At 47.4% G+C, this 16,516-nt stretch overlaps 1 protein-coding gene across 2 annotated transcripts in view; it reads right to left on the bottom strand.

Annotated features, from left to right (window-relative positions):
• The window catches only part of GUCY2F (guanylate cyclase 2F, retinal), a 289,968-nt gene extending 286,901 nt beyond the window's left edge, over nt 1-3,067 (bottom strand). For both annotated transcript variants that reach the window (XM_086966735.1, XM_086966736.1), the window contains exon 1: nt 2,326-3,067. In XM_086966735.1, coding sequence (XP_086822861.1) covers nt 2,326-3,067 — 742 coding nt within the window. The remainder of the gene's footprint in view (nt 1-2,325) is intronic.
• Between the last annotated feature and the right edge of the window lie 13,449 nt (nt 3,068-16,516).

Raw genomic sequence — 16,516 nt, 5'->3', positions numbered from 1 at the left:
TCCAACCAGATCAATATACTGTCAATGCCCTCAAAGCCTGTCTTCATGTCTTTGCCAATTTCCCAAATGATGTTGGTCCTCCTGACTGCACACACGTCCAGCTGGTGCTACTCAAGGACTAGAGGAGATGTGGAGAAATAGGAAAATATCTTGTTCCATAAATCTCCAGATGATATGCAATACTAATCGAACATTCACTTGGGTGTGCTCCATTCCCGTGTTCAACATATGACTCAAGGTTCCTCCACAACAGCAAGAGCCCAAACATCATACAATCATACTTTGTCCAGGAGAAGGGCTTTTTATCATTAAAGTCAGACTTTACAGAGACACATACGCTTTGCAAACCTGACAAACCCTTCAGCAGGGTCTGGAAAATTATTATGATGACCTTAAATATACAAGGGTTTACCAACAGAATGCAAACAAGTAACCTTATCACGACATACACTCATCAATGATTTTTACAACACAGATTACTGTCTGCACATATGTTGTCATGATACAAGCCCACCAAAAACACTTATTTTTAGACAGTAAGATCTGACCAAGATACCTTTTATATCCCAATACGTGATCCATTAACAGAAGGAAATGTGAACAATGGCCATAAACAGATCAGGAACACCAATGGACATGCCTTTGGCCTTATTGGTGCAAATGTACGCTGTTGTGTAGTCCTCTCTTGCATCGTACATAATATTTCTATCCAATTTAGTGTGCTTATAATGGGGAGAAAGGCCTACGACACAGCAGTGTTGATGATGAAGGCATGCCTTTAGATAAGCAATTTTAGCAAGAGATTATGCTGTTTGGAACTTTTTTTAATGTTAGCACACATGCATTCACCTACAGGAGCACACATACTCCTTAACGCACACAGTCCCATGAATATACCCTTTCTCCAACCTAACTCTGTGACCAAAAGTGTACCATAAACCTATCCCTTCTCGTACCTCACTTCCTATTACCAATTGCCACACATATTAATTTGAGAACATGTTTCCCTCTTAGATACAGAGGGTTGTGTCACCGGTAGTCCAGACATGCTTGTTGAATGCCAAACCAACCCAGATGAGGATCCTAAAAATGGTGAGCTGGAAGATGGCTCTGTTGTGTTGTGCTGCTGCTGTCCCCCCCAAGATAGAAGGTCATCTGCTTGTCCCTGTCATTCCAACAGTATTGTGTAGCTGGTGAAAGCATTTCTAATTTCAAGTAAGCTGGTAGTTGATGGTCAAATTGGACCCAGCAAGGCATTCTTCAGAGTGCATCTTTGGTGCCTGTCTATGGCCCTCCTATCAAGATGGAAAATGCTCTTTTCCCCGCTGGTGGCTGTCAAGGAGTTAAGGGCTTATTCTACCACCTGTATTGTCTGGTGCTGCTCGTGTCAATTGGTTTTGTTGGTTGCTGTGGTATTTGTGCAGTCTACCTATAGCTGATTGCCCATTGGGAGTCATCTAGCATCCAAAATCAAGCAGTATTGTGGTGTAAAAAATGGCACATGCCTAATCAATCCCCCAGCAGCATATGTAAGACACATAAGTACCTCTCCAGAGAGTGGAGGATAGACAAGCAACACAGGTGTCTTCCAAGTATTATGATCAATACAAGTTGTCACACTAATTTGGAGTACCACCTGCAAGAGCTAGTTGTGATACTTGTTATAAACCATCCAGTAGTAAAATGCCACCCCTCAATGCCAACAATCACTGTTGGACCTGAGGTGTAAGACACAGGTATTTGTTTTCTGATTGTAATAAAGAGTCTCTTTTCTTATAGAGAGCACACATTTTATTTTTCTAATAGAAGAGTTTTAAGAACCCTCTGAGAATAAAATGTGGCAAGTCCCTATCCTGAATGCAAGCATAGGTTGTGTCTGTTGAAATAATTCTGAGCCAGTGACAGAGAATAGATGGGTTAACTGCATGCATTGGCAACAGCACAGGATATCATTATCCTGCTAGATACAACAATAGTATTATGCAAAGGATGTATTGGCTGGTATTCTACTCTATGAATAATTAGGTGGTCTTTGAACCAAACATAGTTCATATACGAATAATCAAACCAAATTCTCCCAGTGCACAGTTCCCCCACTCTAGGACCACAGAAGACAAACAAAATAGGAAGGTGGGTGTATGTCTGTGGTAGTCACAATCTGGGCTGCACAAATTCCCAAACAATTGTTCTGAAAAGTTCTTTCTCTGAATAAGACATATTCTTTACTCAGTCTGCTAAATGCCACAGTAATATGCATTCTTAATCAAACCACTTTCACTTAGTTCGATTTAAGCACTAGGCTGTAAACTGGAAATCATTACTCACTGCGGAGATTGTCCACCTTACGGACTTTTTCCAGGGCTTCTCTGATATTCCTTGTATCTTCACCCACAGAAGTAACAATGCCCACTGGCAGACCATTGTTCCGAAGGGCATTTGCAACCTTATTTCCAGTGTCTTTCCAGAGGTCCTCATTAGATGAAATAATACCAACGTGTGCCCACTGGAAGTACTTCATTACATTGAAAAGGACCCTGGTCGGTGACGGAAGAGTCCTTGCAAACGTAGGATAGCTTTTCACGTTGTCTAATTCATAGTTGATACACGCCCAGGAGAATACAGCTTTGTTCCAGTTTTTGCCAAGGAGGGTGGCAGCATCGCAGTATCCGGGGTTGGAAGGACCGATGAATGCTGATGCCACCCCAGAGTAAGACAGAAAACTTGAAAGAGCTTTGGAAGTATGGCAATCTTCTTCAAGTATCACATAGTTGAAGGGGATCCCGATGTCTAAGGATAAATCCCTGTTGATGCGCTCAATGGCGAGCTTGGCGGCGGCACTGGGTAGGGCTTTGGAAAACAAGGGATCACAAGACCATGGACCTACAACGCCTACTCGGTATGGAATAGAATGCGTGAGCTGTGGAAAGAGGACTATGAATATCAGAGACCAATATAGGAATATCCTTGCGGAGAGATTTGAAAATATAAGGTATTCACTTTCATTCCATCGCAGATGGTTGGTAAATCTTAAGGCACATGTATTAAATGGCCAAGGCTCTTGTTGCATTGCACTTATGCGTTTTACAGCGCAGGTTGATGAAGTGGTATTCAAGCTTTACTTCAGTTCCGTCATGAGATAGTCAGAGCTGCATTTCCAGTCACCTGATAAAGAAATAAACATACATTATATAGAACTTCTGTAATGTTTGTGTTTATCAATGGCACCCTTCCAGTAAATCATACATCAAATTGCTCTTTGCTTTTATTGATAGATATGTGCCTTATACTCATATTGGCTTTATACTACAATTTTGAGTTTCAGAAGTATAGATGTTCTCAAGTCAATAAATACAAAATCTCTGGCGTCGTCATTTTAGATCTAATTGAAGAGAATTTATCCTTTCATTCACCGCTATTGAATCTGCCTAAACAATATCAAAGATCATGACCTGACATGCAGAGAAACTACCAACCCCAGAAAATTCTGAAAACTAGACAACTGGAGGAGTCCAAGGTAGAGCAACTTGCCCAAATCCCACCACTTTTTCTTATCCAGAATGTCCTGCAATTGTAGTAAAACTGTGGATAAAATCACAGAATTTCCTCACATTTCAGTGAGGGAACGTTCCAGAATCTGTGCAAAATAACGCAAATACTATCAATATGCTTTTACTTATTTGGTCAATAAAAATGGTACGTCACTTGTGTGGTTGGGCCCGTCGCCCAGGCCAGGAACAGCGAAGAAACATACAGGTGAAACATTAGGGATTTTGCTTTAAAAGTGCATCGATTCTTGAGATGGCAGTAACTCTGGCATGTGGCCCTGGGTTCTGCAAACACCCAGTGAAAGCCAAAAACGCCACATATATCTAACAATTGGACACCTGGCAGAATCTGGAGTGGTAAAGCTGGCAGGAGTCCCAGCCCTGGCCTTGGCAAGTGAGAGAAAATTAGGGTTAAGCATAGTTATTACACTCATAGGGAATTCTGGTCAAGAAAACCTGTTTGAATCCATGCAAGCCAAACCACCCTAGATTTTTCTTCTTCTCTAGACTTCAGAAATGCCCAGGGATGATAAGGCGACCCTTGGCCCCACTGTTGCAGCCATGGACATGGAAACCCAAAGGTATCTCTTCGGTGGAGATTGATGCTCTGTGGTTAAGCTGTGCCTTCAGGCACCAATCACAATGAAAGCAGCCAGAGCTTTTTGGCTTCACCTACTTTCAGTTTAATTCACATTCAATGGCTCCGCATGCATGGAATGCTGAACGTTTCTCAAAGTTTACAAAAGCGTAGATCTCAGGCGTCAAGGGAAACTCTTCCCTTGCATCTCGAGGTAGAGACCTGATAGGGAGATCATTATGATGCAAGCACCAGAGGGATTCCCAGTCTTTGGTGCAAGAACCTTAGCGACACATCATCTGAACTTCAAAGTTGGTTAAAAGGATGCGGAGATCACGTCCTCTGCACCAAATGGGTTAAAATTAAAGAACACCACTGGACACAATTAATCACGAGTCTACAATGAAACTTTCAAACAGTAGCAGGTGTGAGAATCATGTGGGGTGAGTTCACACCTAAACGCATGAGGCTTTTTCTTTGCATACGTTGACTGAAGCTGGGTATGAGAGGTTCGACAAAAACAAACTAACGGGAGAGAGGGGTCTATGGGAACGTTTAAAGACTAAGAGTGGACATATTGCCCATCTGTAGCATATTAAACACTAGCAAGGGTCCACGGGTCCACAAGGTCCAGGTGGCCTTACAAAAACTTAATATTGAGTCCCAATGATCTCATAGACAAGGGTCTGGAAAGGAAGGAAGAAGAAAAAGTATTTTTCTCTTTTGTTCAACAAGAAAAAGGAAACATAGGAATAATCCTAAAAGGAGGACAGATTCCCATCACTCACCTAGGTGACATGCTTCATTATCTGGGATCTCCTCCTGGTTACACACTGAGGTAACCAAGGGCTGCAACCTTCTGTCTGTCAGAAGGGAGCTCACAGATGTTTTCAAACACGATCTGATAGATGGAGCTCTGCAATACCCATCCAGAAGGATGAACAAGAATTTCAGAGTGAACGGTGCAGTGCAAAAAATAGAAGATAGTGATATGTACAATTTAAACTTGAATATCAAGACAGAAAGTATTTTAATGAGTATCTCCTGATACCCTAACTAAAAACAGTGCAAGAGCAGTTTTAACAAAATAACTGCTAAAATATTGGGTCTACATGCTTCAGCCAACCATGATCTTCCTGTGCCTATCACTGTGGGCCAGTCAAGAATATTGTACGCATGCGCCCAGAATTCAAAGATGAGAGAGTTCACCTGCTATAACCATTGTTTGATTATCTACAAATATGCATGTTAAGGCGGGCCTTGAGAAAATATGGATTTTGCAAATGTTCAATTTACATGCCAGTTTGCTAAATGTTTTATGGTAATTTAAAAGCGTAAAAAACTATTAGAAAGTAAATAATGGGGCAAAAGATCACTCTCTTTTGTTCTGTTTTGCCCCTTTCGTTTAGCGGTCCTTTTAAAAATTTTGTGTGAGAGTTTTTATGTGATTAATTTTGGTGATAATTTTTGCCCAACGTTGGTTTAAATAGGCATTCTCTATAAAGGTATATTTGTTCCTTTGTATGCTACTGGTTCCTCCTTTGTTTGTATGACATTGAAACAGCTATAGTTTTGGGCAGGTATGTTAAGATTTCATATACTGGGGAGCCAGCCAAAATGGGATGTTGTTTTTATACTAAAAATCGTTTAATATTAAGTTTTCAGAATCCTGAAATTGTTTAAAAATATGCACATACACTTTAGGATCTCAATGGCGCTGATTATTTTGAAAAAGTGTTAAATATCCTTTGTTTTCGATGCACAAAATACAGTGTGAAGCAAATCAGCAAAATGTGTCAGAAACTGGGTGTACACAAGCTGCTATATGTCACATGCAGTGTGAGCTGTTTAGAGGCAAAACGTTTCTGCTGCAGAGGTCAGAGGGTCCCCTTTTGTTAGTTAAAATTGCAGGTAACGTGTTAAGTTTCTCTAGCTGCATATTTGTGACACTGACCATTGGCTAAAAACTCCACACCATTTTATCGTTTTCTGAAGAGTTAACTAATATAACTAATGTACGTGTCCTTGGGCAAGACCACAGCAGGAAGCATTTGTTCTAATAGCAAGTAGGTATAAGTATGGTACAAAGCCACAAGACCTCAGGCTATAATTAATATGAACAAAACAGATGATATTTCACGATAATATTTTCTTTTTAGAAATATAAAAATAGCAGTTACTGCATAAACAAGTAATAATGAATGCAGGATCTCCATTGGTGAGACACTGGAATTTAAAGGGAAATATTTTCTAGGAATGTTTGTATATGCAATCATACCCTGTTGTAGATGTTTGCTGTCGGCAAACACAAAAATGAAAAGAAGTGATATATAAGAAAATATTCCATGCAATAACCACATTAAACGTGGACCATAAGCAGAAGAGAAGGGCATACACTATTTGAAGAATTGAGAGCAAATTGTAGGATGTCTCCTTCTTAGAGAAGGGTTTGCCTGGCAGTGAGATTATAAGGCAGAAAAGAGCAGCCTTGTTGATCAGAGACCAGGGCACCTTGTGAGAATTATATGTTCTTAATGTCCAACTCATAAAAAATTGAGTTATAGGGGGGTGGAAACCCCGCTCAGGCAACAACTACAATCCTTGTCAGGGTGAACCGCAAAAGTCACTAAATTAACCTGAGCTTAATTCTTTAGTAGTTTGGTACTCAGCAGTCAGGCTTAACTTAGAGTCAATGTGTTAAGGACGTATGCAGCACACAGCTATAATAAAGTGAAAACACAATACAAGAAAAATCCCTATCCAATCTAGAAAAATAGAGTAACTTTTAGTAAGTAAAATGATCCCAGAAGGACAAAAAGCCACTCTGTAGAACCGGAGAGATTCCATTTTAAGGTTTCTAGTGAACGTGGCACCTAAAAGCACAAAACGATACTTGCAGGTATTTGGATGCACTAGATCAGAGGAAAGTCACAATGGAGCACAATGGCACAGACTCTTTATTCCATCCTGCTTGGTTTCAAGACAGTGCTGGAGCTTACTTCAAAGTTCAGTCACCTGAATATTTGTCCCTGAGAATTTAGTAACTAAGGAAGAAAATGATTCAAGTATTACCTCCTCTCCACTAGGTGTGTTCCTTGCAAAAATTATGAACAATCATCCTCGCCTAAGATGGTATCATAGGCATCCAATAAATGTGACCAGAATACAGCTTTTATAAAGCGTAATTTATTGCCCTCTATCTGTGTTACTAAATTATAACCTATATCAGGACAGACCAGTGACAGTGTATATCAGTGTCTCTACCTGAATGTATTCTTCAGTTGGAGCCACAACCAGGTATACAGGCAGCCCTGATTTAGCATCCGGTAGTGGCAGTTTTGAATCAGATAAGACACCAACCACATAGCAAAATGTTAGATGATGGAGGTTGCCAGGACCTTTGCCCTAAATTGTTTTGTGTTTTATGTCATGATTATTTGTGTTGATCATGGACTCCTTTGAAAGCCAACGGAGTACTTTCACTACCGCCATAACGTGGTAATACCTTTGTCAATGCAGGCACATTCTGAGTGCCTGATTATAAACTGTACTGTTGACAATAGCAATCTTAAGAAGCATTGCATAGCTTCATGCTCACTTTGACCCCAATTCCATCACAGACTCTCTCTCTCTCTCTCTCTCTCTCTCTCTCTCTCTCTCTCTCTCTCTCTCTCAGTCAGTCTCTCTCTCTATCAGTCAGTCTTCCAGACAGTCTCTCTCTCCCTCTGTCAGTCTCTCTCTGTCAGTCATTCTCTCTCTAGCAGTCAGCCAGTCTCTCTCAGTCAGTCTCTCTCTCTCTCAGTCAGTGTCTCTCTCTGCCAGTCTCGTTCTCTCTCTGTCAGTCAGTCTCTCTCTCTGTCAGTCACTCTCCCTCTGTGAGTCTCTCTCTCTCTCTTAGTCAGTCTCTCTCTGTCAGTCATTTTCTCTCTCTGTCGGTCAGTCTCTCTTTCTATGTCAGACTCTCTCTCTGTCAGTCTCTGTCAGTCAGTCTCTCTCAGTCAGTCTCTCTCTCTCTCTCTGTCAGTCTTTCTCTCTGTCAGTCAGTTTCTCTCTCTCTCTCCCAGTCAGTCTCTCACTCTCCCAGTCAGTCAGTCTCTCTCAGTCAGTCATTCTCTCTCTACCTCAGTCAATCTCTCTCTCTCTCTCTCTCTCTCTCTCTCTCTCTCTGTCAGTCTCTCTCTCAGTCAGTCTCTCTCAGTCAGTCAGTCAGTCTCTCTCGCAGTCAATCTCTCCAAGTCAGTCAGTCTCTATTCTCTCTCCACTCTCCCTCTCCATTCTCTCTCTCTCAACTGTGTCGACTCTATATCCACTGTCTCTCTTTCCACTCTCTCTCCACTGTCTCTCTCTCCACTTTCTCTTTCTCTACTCTCTCTCCACTCTCTCACTCTCTCTCTCCACTCTCTCTCTCCACTGTCTCCCTCCACTCTCTCTCTACTCTCTCTCCACTCTCTCTCTCTCCACCCTTTCTCCCTTCTCTCTCTCTCCACTCTCTCTCTCTCCCCACTGTCTCTCTCCACTCTCTCTCCACTCTCTCGCCACTCTCTCACTCTCTCTCCACCGTATCTCTACTCTCTCTCCACTCTCTCTCTCTCTCTGCGCTCTCTCTCTCCACTCTCTCTCTCCACTGTCTCCCTCCACTCTCTCTCTACTCTTTCTCCACTCTCTCTCCCCTCTCTCTCTCTTCTCTCCCTCCACTCTCTCTCCACTCTCTCTCTCCCCACTCTTTCTCGCTCACTCTCTCCACGCTCTCTCCACTCTCTCTCCACTGTCTAACTCCACTCTCTCTCTCTCTCTACTCTCTCTCTCTCTCCACTGTCTCTCCACTGTCTCTCCACTCTCTCGCTCTCAATACTCTCTCTCCACTCTCTCTCCACTCTCTCTCTCTACTCTCTCTCCACTTTCTCTCTCTACTCTCCCTCACTCTCTCCACGGTCTCTCCACGCTCTCTCCACTCTCTCTCCACTGTCTATCTCCACTCTCTCTCTCCACTCTTTCTCACTCTACTCTCTCTCTCCACTGTCTCTCTCCACTCTCTCTCTCTCTCTACTCTCTCTCTCCACTCTCTTTCCATTCTCTCTCTATACTCTCTCTCCACTCTCTCTCTCTCTCTCTACTCTCTCTCCACTCTCTCTCCACTCTCTCTCTCTCCACTCTCTCTCCACTCTATCTCTCTACTCTCTCTCCACTGTCTCTATCGCAACTCTCTCATCATTCTCTCTCCACTGTCTCCCTCTACTCTCTCTAGTCTCTCTCCACTGTCTCTCTCTCTCTCCACTCTCTCTCTACTCTCTCTCTCTACACTCACTCTCTCTCCACTGTCTCCCTCCACTGTCTCTCTCTCCACTCTCTCTCCACTCTCTCTCTCCACTCTCTCTCTCCACTCTCTCTCCAATCTCTCTCCACTGTCTCTCTCTCTCTCCACTCTCTCTCTACTCTCTCTCTCTCTCCACTGCCTCTCTTCACTCTCTCTCCACTCTCTCTCCACTCTCTCCTACTGTCTCTCTCTCCACTCTCGCTCTTCACCCTCTCTCTACTCTCTCTCTCCACTGTCTCTCTCCACTCTCTCTCCACTCTCGCTCTCTCCACTCTCTCCCTTCACTCTCTCCCACTCTCTCTCACAAAGTAGTGTGCGTTCCATGGGCATCCGGAGAAATGTTTCCAGGGGGCACATTTTTTACTTCATCACCATCCCCCTTGCACCCTTCTCCCCCTCTGCCTAGCACCCTTCTCCCCTTCCCCCTTGTACCCTACTCCACCTCCGCCTTGCACCCTTCTCTACCTTGCACCATTCTCCCCTCTGCCTTGCACCATTGTCCCCTCTGCCTTGCACCCTTCTCCCCTCTGTCTTGCACCCTTCTCCTCTCTGCCTTGCACCCTTCTCCCCTCTGCCTTGCACCCTTCTCCTCTCTGCCTTGCACCCTTCTCCTCTCTTTCTTGCACCCTTCTCCCCTCTGCCTCTCACCCTTCTCCCCTCTGCCTTGCACCCTTCTCCCCTCTGCCTTGCACCCTTCTCCCCCTCCGCCTTGCACCCTTCTCTACCTTGCACCCTTCACCTCTCTGCCTTGCACACTTCTCCTCTCTGCCTTGCACCCTTCTCCCCTCTGCCTTGCACCCTTCTCCTCTCTGCCTTGCACCCTTCTCCTCTCTGCCTTGCACCCTTCTCCCCTCTGCCTCTCACCCTTCTCCCCTCTGCCTTGCACCCTTCTCCCCTCTGCCTTGCACCCTTCTCCCCCTCCGCCTTGCACCCTTCTCTACCTTGCACCCTTCACCTCTCTGCCTTGCACACTTCTCCTCTCTGCCTTGCACCCTTCTGTACCTTTTACCCTTCTCCTCTCTGTCTTGCACCCTTCTCCCCTCTGCCTTGCACCCTTCCACTCTGTGCCTTGCACCCTTCTCCACTCTGCCTTGCACCCTTCTCCCCTCTGCCTTGCACCCTTCGCCCCTCTGCCTTGCACCTTTCTGCCCTCCCTGTTGCACCCTTCTCCCCTCTGCCTTGCACCATTCTCCCCTCTGCCTTGCACCATTCTCCCCTCTGCCTTGCACCCTTCTCCCCTCTGCCTTGCACCCTTCTCCCCTCTGCCTTGCACCCTTCTCCCCCTCCGCCTTGCACCCTTCTCTACCTTGCACCCTTCACCTCTCTGCCTTGCACCCTTCTCCTCTCTGCCTTGCACCCTTCTGTACCTTGCATCATTCTCCTCTCTGTCTTACACCCTTCTCCCCTCTGCCTTGCACCCTTCTCCTCTCTGCCTTGCACCCTTCTCCCCTCTGCCTTGTACCCTTCTCCCCTCCACCTTGCACCCTTCGCCCCTCTGCCTTGCACCATTCGCCCCTCTGCCTTGCACCCTTCTCCACTCCCTGTTGCACCCTTCTCCCCTCTGCCTTGCACCATTCTCCCCTCTGCCTTGCACCTTTCTCCCCTCTGCCTTGCACCCTTCTCCCCCTCCCCATTGCACCATTCTCCCCTCTGCCTTGCACCCTTCTCCTCTCCACCTTGCACCATTTTCCCTCCACCTTGCACCCTACTCCCCCTCCCCGTTGCACCATTCTCCCCTCAGCCTTGCACCCTTCTCCTCTCCACCTTGCACCCTTCTCCCCTCCACCTTGCACCCTACTCCCCCTTACTGTTGCACCATTCTCCTCTCTGCCTTGCACCCTTCTCCCCTTTCTCTTACACCCTTCTCCCCTCTGCCTTGCACCCTTCTCCTCTCTGCCTTGCACCCTTCTCCCCTCTGCCTTGTACCCTTCTCCCCTCCACCTTGCACCCTTCGCCCCTCTGCCTTGCACCCTTCGCCCCTCTGCCTTGCACCCTTCTCCCCTCCCTGTTGCACCCTTCTCCCCTCTGCCTTGCACCATTCTCCCCTGTGCATTGCACCCTTCTCCCCTCTGCCTTGCACCCTTCTCCCACTCCCCATTGCACCATTCTCCCCTCTGCCTTGCACCCTTCTCCTCTCCACCTTGCACCATTTTCCCTCCACCTTGCACCCTACTCCCCCTCCCCGTTGCACCATTCTCCCCTCTGCCTTGCACCCTTCTCCTCTCCACCTTGCACCCTTCTCCCCTCCACCTTGCACCCTACTCCCCCTTCCCGTTGCACCATTCTCCTCTCTGCCTTGCACCCTTCTTCCCTTTGCCATGCACTCTTCTCCCCTCCGCCTTGCACCCTTCTGTACCTTGCACCCTTCTCCTCTCTGCCTTGCACCCTTCTCCCCTCTGCCTTGCACTCTTCTCCTCTCTGCCTTGCACCCTTCGCCCCTCTGCCTTGCACCCTTCGCCCCTCTGCCTTGCACCCTTCTCCCCTCCCTGTTGCACCCTTCTCCCCTCTGCCTTGCACCATTCTCCCCTCTGCCTTGCACCCTTCTCCCCTCTGCTTTGCACCCTTCTCCCCCTCCCCATTGCACCATTCTCCCCTCTGCCTTGCACCCTTCTCCTCTCCACCTTGCACCATTTTCCCTCCACCTTGCACCCTACTCCCCCTCCCTGTTGCACCATTCTCCCCTCTGCCTTGCACCCTTCTCCTCTCCACCTTGCACCCTTCTCCCCTCCACCTTGCACCCTACTCCCCCTTCCCGTTGCACCATTCTCCTCATTGCCTTGCACCCTTCTCCCCTTTGTCTTACACCCTTCTCCCCTCTGCCTTGCACCCTTCTCCTCTCTGCCTTGCACCCTTCTCCCCTCTGTCTTGTACCCTTCTCCCCTCCACCTTGCACCCTTCGCCCCTCTGCCTTGCACCCTTCGCCCCTCTGCCTTGCACCCTTCTCCCCTCCCTGTTGCACCCTTCTCCCCTCTGCCTTGCACCATTCTCCCCTCTGCCTTGCACCCTTCTCCCCTCTGCCTTGCACCCTTCTCCCCTCTGCCTTGCACCCTTCTCCCCCTCCCCATTGCACCATTCTCCCCTATGCCTTGCACCCTTCTCCTCTCCACCTTGCACCATTTTCCCTCCACCTTGCACCCTACTCCCCCTCCCCATTGCACCATTCTCCTCTCTACCTTACACCCTTCTCCCCTTTTCCGTGCACTCTTCTCCCCTCCGCCTTGCACCCTTCTGTACCTTGCACCCTTCTCCTCTCTGCCTTGCACCCTTCGCCCCTCTGCCTTGCACCCTTCTCCCCTCCCTGTTGCACCCTTCTCCCCTCTGCCTTGCACCATTCTCCCCTCTGCCTTGCACCCTTCTCCCCTCTGCCTTGCACCCTTCTCCCCCTCCCCATTGCACCATTCTCCCCTCACCCTTGCACCCTTCTCCTCTCCACCTTGCACCCTTCTCCCCTCCACCTTGCACCCTACTCCCCCTTCCCGTTGCACCATTCTCCTCTCTGCCTTACACCCTTCTCCCCTTTGCCGTGCACTCTTCTCCCCTCCGCCTTGCACCCTTCTGTACCTTGCACCCTTCTCCTCTCTGCCTTGCACCCTTCTCCCCTCTGCCTTGCACCCTTCGCCTCTCTGCCTTGCACCCTTCTCCCCTCTGCCTTGCACCCTTCTCCCCTCTGCCTTGCACCCTTCTCCCCCTCTGCCTTGCACCCTTCTCTACCTTGTAACCTTCTCCCCTCTGCTTTGCACCCTTCTCCCCTCCACCTTGCACCCTTATCCTCTCTGCCTTGCTCCCTTCTCCTCTCTACCTTGCACCCTTCTCCCCTCTGCCTTGCACCCTTCTCCTCGCTGCCTTGCACCCTTCTCCCCACCGCCTTGCACCCTTCTCCTCTCTGCCTTGTACCCTTCTCCTCTCTACCTTGCACCCTTCTCCCCGCTGTCTAGCAACCTTCTCTGCCACCCCATTGCACCCTTCCCACCCAATGGAGTGGGCTGCCACCTGGAACAATGGCGCCATGTCAAAAGCATGATGGACTAGGGCCGGCCCTGACTGGGCCCACACCAGACACACTGGCGATCCAGGGGGGCGCAAGTGCACCCCCTTGCCCCCCTGCAGACGCCCCTGGTGTGTTCTAACAAGAGTGCTTACCTAAGGGCACCATTTTGCTGCCTCATCCCTTCTCATATGAGCATTGCCCTGGCGAATGCTGTCTCTGGGGCCCCCACCCCAACCTTGTCCTTGTCTCTTCTCAGAGGAGCAGAGGCCTGTGGAGAATGCTGTCTCTGGGCCCCCACCCCCATCCTTTTTCCAGCGGCTCTGACTGAAGAGAAACAATGTAAGTTGTTACATTGTTTCTCTTCAGTCAGTGGGAGGGGCTCAGAGCAGGCTGCACCTGCTTTAGAGGGAGAGAGGCTTGCTTTAGCGCAAGCCTCCCTCACAGCTCTCACTGAAGAGCTGAGGGGGCCCTCTTCATTTACTGAAGAGAGTGGGGACCCCCACACCGCAGGGGCTGCGGGGGTGTTCGTTACGCCACTAGTTTCGGGGTGAAATTGTGGTAAGATCTGTTGGGATAGACTGTTAATATCATTCCATATCTGACTGTCATTGTGAGATTTCAAGAAGCAGTCATTGTATTTATCTTGTCGGGTCTGCAATAGTAAAAAAAATTGAAGTCCTCTGGTATGGCGCAGATCTATTTAGTTACTGCATGCCTGTCCAGATGGCGAAGAGTGGTTTAGTGCTGTGGACTGGTACAGTTCTGGGTGATGAATATGACTAGTGTAAGAAGCTAGCTCTCCCCAAAGTGCACCAAAACAAGGAACACTGCGCAGAGAACCCAAGCGACCCCCATTAGTCCACAGAGCCATAAGTAACAATCCAAAATGCTCTCCCTCGTGGCAGTGCGGGCGAGCAGCCCAGACCCACCAGAGGGAAGCGCCAAGCACCTGTCGCACCCACAGAGGCCATAAATGAGAGACACACGCAAGAACAAATCAGAGACCAATTCAGAAAAACAACATGTATTTAGTGGCGGATGCACAGATAGGGAAATATAGAGAGTTTGGGTTACTCTGAAAGACAGCAATAACCTTATGATCATAGCAGTGTGAGAGAGCTAAATAAATAAATAATACAAATATCGAAAAATAAGTTTGCAAATGCTGGAGCAGATGCATTATGTGGTACCTTTAAAATGTGATTCACAGTATTAAGTACGCAAGATTAGTGGAATCAATTTTAAATACTGTTGGTTGTGACATGGCACAAGATGAGGGTGAGGCTAGCTTTCACAGACATTGAAAGTGTATTTCTTCCATCTGTGTGGCTGCAGGGTGGCGACCCAGGCAGTGAAGTGAGGCTACTTTTAGCAATTCCATGAAACTTGTTAGCAAAGGCAGCTCTTCCAGAGCACTGGTATTTGGTAGATGGTAGTGGTGAAAGGTGGGACTATAGTTTATTCAAGGATAGGAAGTGTCCAGGCCAGGCCTGTCCCTGTTGCTGCTTCAGAAAGGTTAATGACAGCCAAGAACAAGTATGTCACACTTGATTTTTCCAATTTTGTGGGTACTCCTGCTTAGAGCCCCTCCTGTGATACCTAGTGTTACAAACATCACTTCACCCAAAGACAGGGGAGCAGATCTACAAGCCACGTGCATCACAAACACTGTTGTTAAATGCTGAGGCCTGTTGATGTGGATGCATTCCTCTCCCTGCAAGCAAGTTAGTCCTCCAAGGGCAGTGATACTCCTGCAATCAAGCCAGGACCTGGAACAGACCCTGAAGCAGATATGGACTTCCACTACCCACTCTGCTACAGCCTACTTGAGGTCCCTGATTCCCTTCTTGCTTCTTCGTCGCAGGATGGTATGCCAACGGCCACTTATCGTTATCGGGTCTGGCCCTGGTAGGCAGTCTTCTTCCCCTAGGGACTGGGGGGCATATTATCAAGGCCAGGCGATACATTATCGCCGCTTTTATCGGCAGGAAACTGCTGATAAAGCGGCGATAATGGCCTTGATAATATGCTCTAAGAATTCCAATCGAAGCCCATGTTAGATGTGTTCACATTTAACATGGGCTTCGATTGGAATTCATAGAGCATATTATCAAGGCCATTATCGCCGCTTTATCGGCAGTTTCCTGCCGATAAAGGCGGCGATAATGTATCGCCTGGCCTTGATTATATGCCCCTGGATTCTGTTATGCCTCTGGGTTGCTATATTTGCTGATGCTCTGAGCATCTTGCTATTGATGGGATATATTATTGTGGCAGAATGGGGAGTTATTCATAGACTGAACTGTTCCAAGTCTCCCCTGGTAAGAAACTGCCCCTCATCTGACAAAAGCAAGCCTGATGTGCTGCTGTTAGAAAAAGTCCATGCAAACAATTAATTCTTTCTCCTGCTGGGTCTGTACACATGTGCCTGTTGAGGAAGGAGATAGTATTCCTTTGATTGGGACACCCAGCAGTTTTAATGTTATTTGCCTGCAACTTTATCATATGGGACACAGAGTGGCAGAATGTGCCTGAATTTTCCCCTCTTCCTTTCCAGGCTTCGAGAAGTTTAACACCCCTCATAATCGGAACATGCCAGGCACTATTCACCTTGAAATGACTGACCGGGGGTTCATTTGCAAACACTGAGGTGCAAATGTATCCTTTATTCCTGTTAGGCACAGTAAATATGGTTTGAGTATTGTGTTCCTGAAGGACAATTGTTTCTTCAGCAGCACCTTCAAAGGGGTCACACACAACACATTTTGATGATCTTTTGCTAAAACAGTTGGATGCCCACGCAATGATGTTAGTACAGAATGGAAGGGCTTTAAATTGCCTTGTGGCAACCAAAGGGTGAGTTTGCGCCACTGTAGGGACCGAATGTTGCACACATCTCCGCAATATCTCTATAGGTCAAATTAACGAAAGTGTGAAGAAATGACATGAAATGCACCTAAGCCCCAACTTGAGTCCAAGCACCATCTGTGCATGACTGGGGTTGTCTTTGGACATCAACTATAAATGTTTATTTAACAAGTGTGATCAGAGCAAGAGCCAGGCATGTCCACACAGCTTGGTAAACCTCTCCA

The sequence above is a fragment of the Lissotriton vulgaris genome, chromosome 4_1 (genome assembly GCF_964263255.1).
Source record: "Lissotriton vulgaris chromosome 4_1, aLisVul1.2, whole genome shotgun sequence".
Taxonomy (NCBI): domain Eukaryota; kingdom Metazoa; phylum Chordata; class Amphibia; order Caudata; family Salamandridae; genus Lissotriton; species Lissotriton vulgaris.
This window is presented reverse-complemented; position numbering and strand designations above follow the sequence as displayed.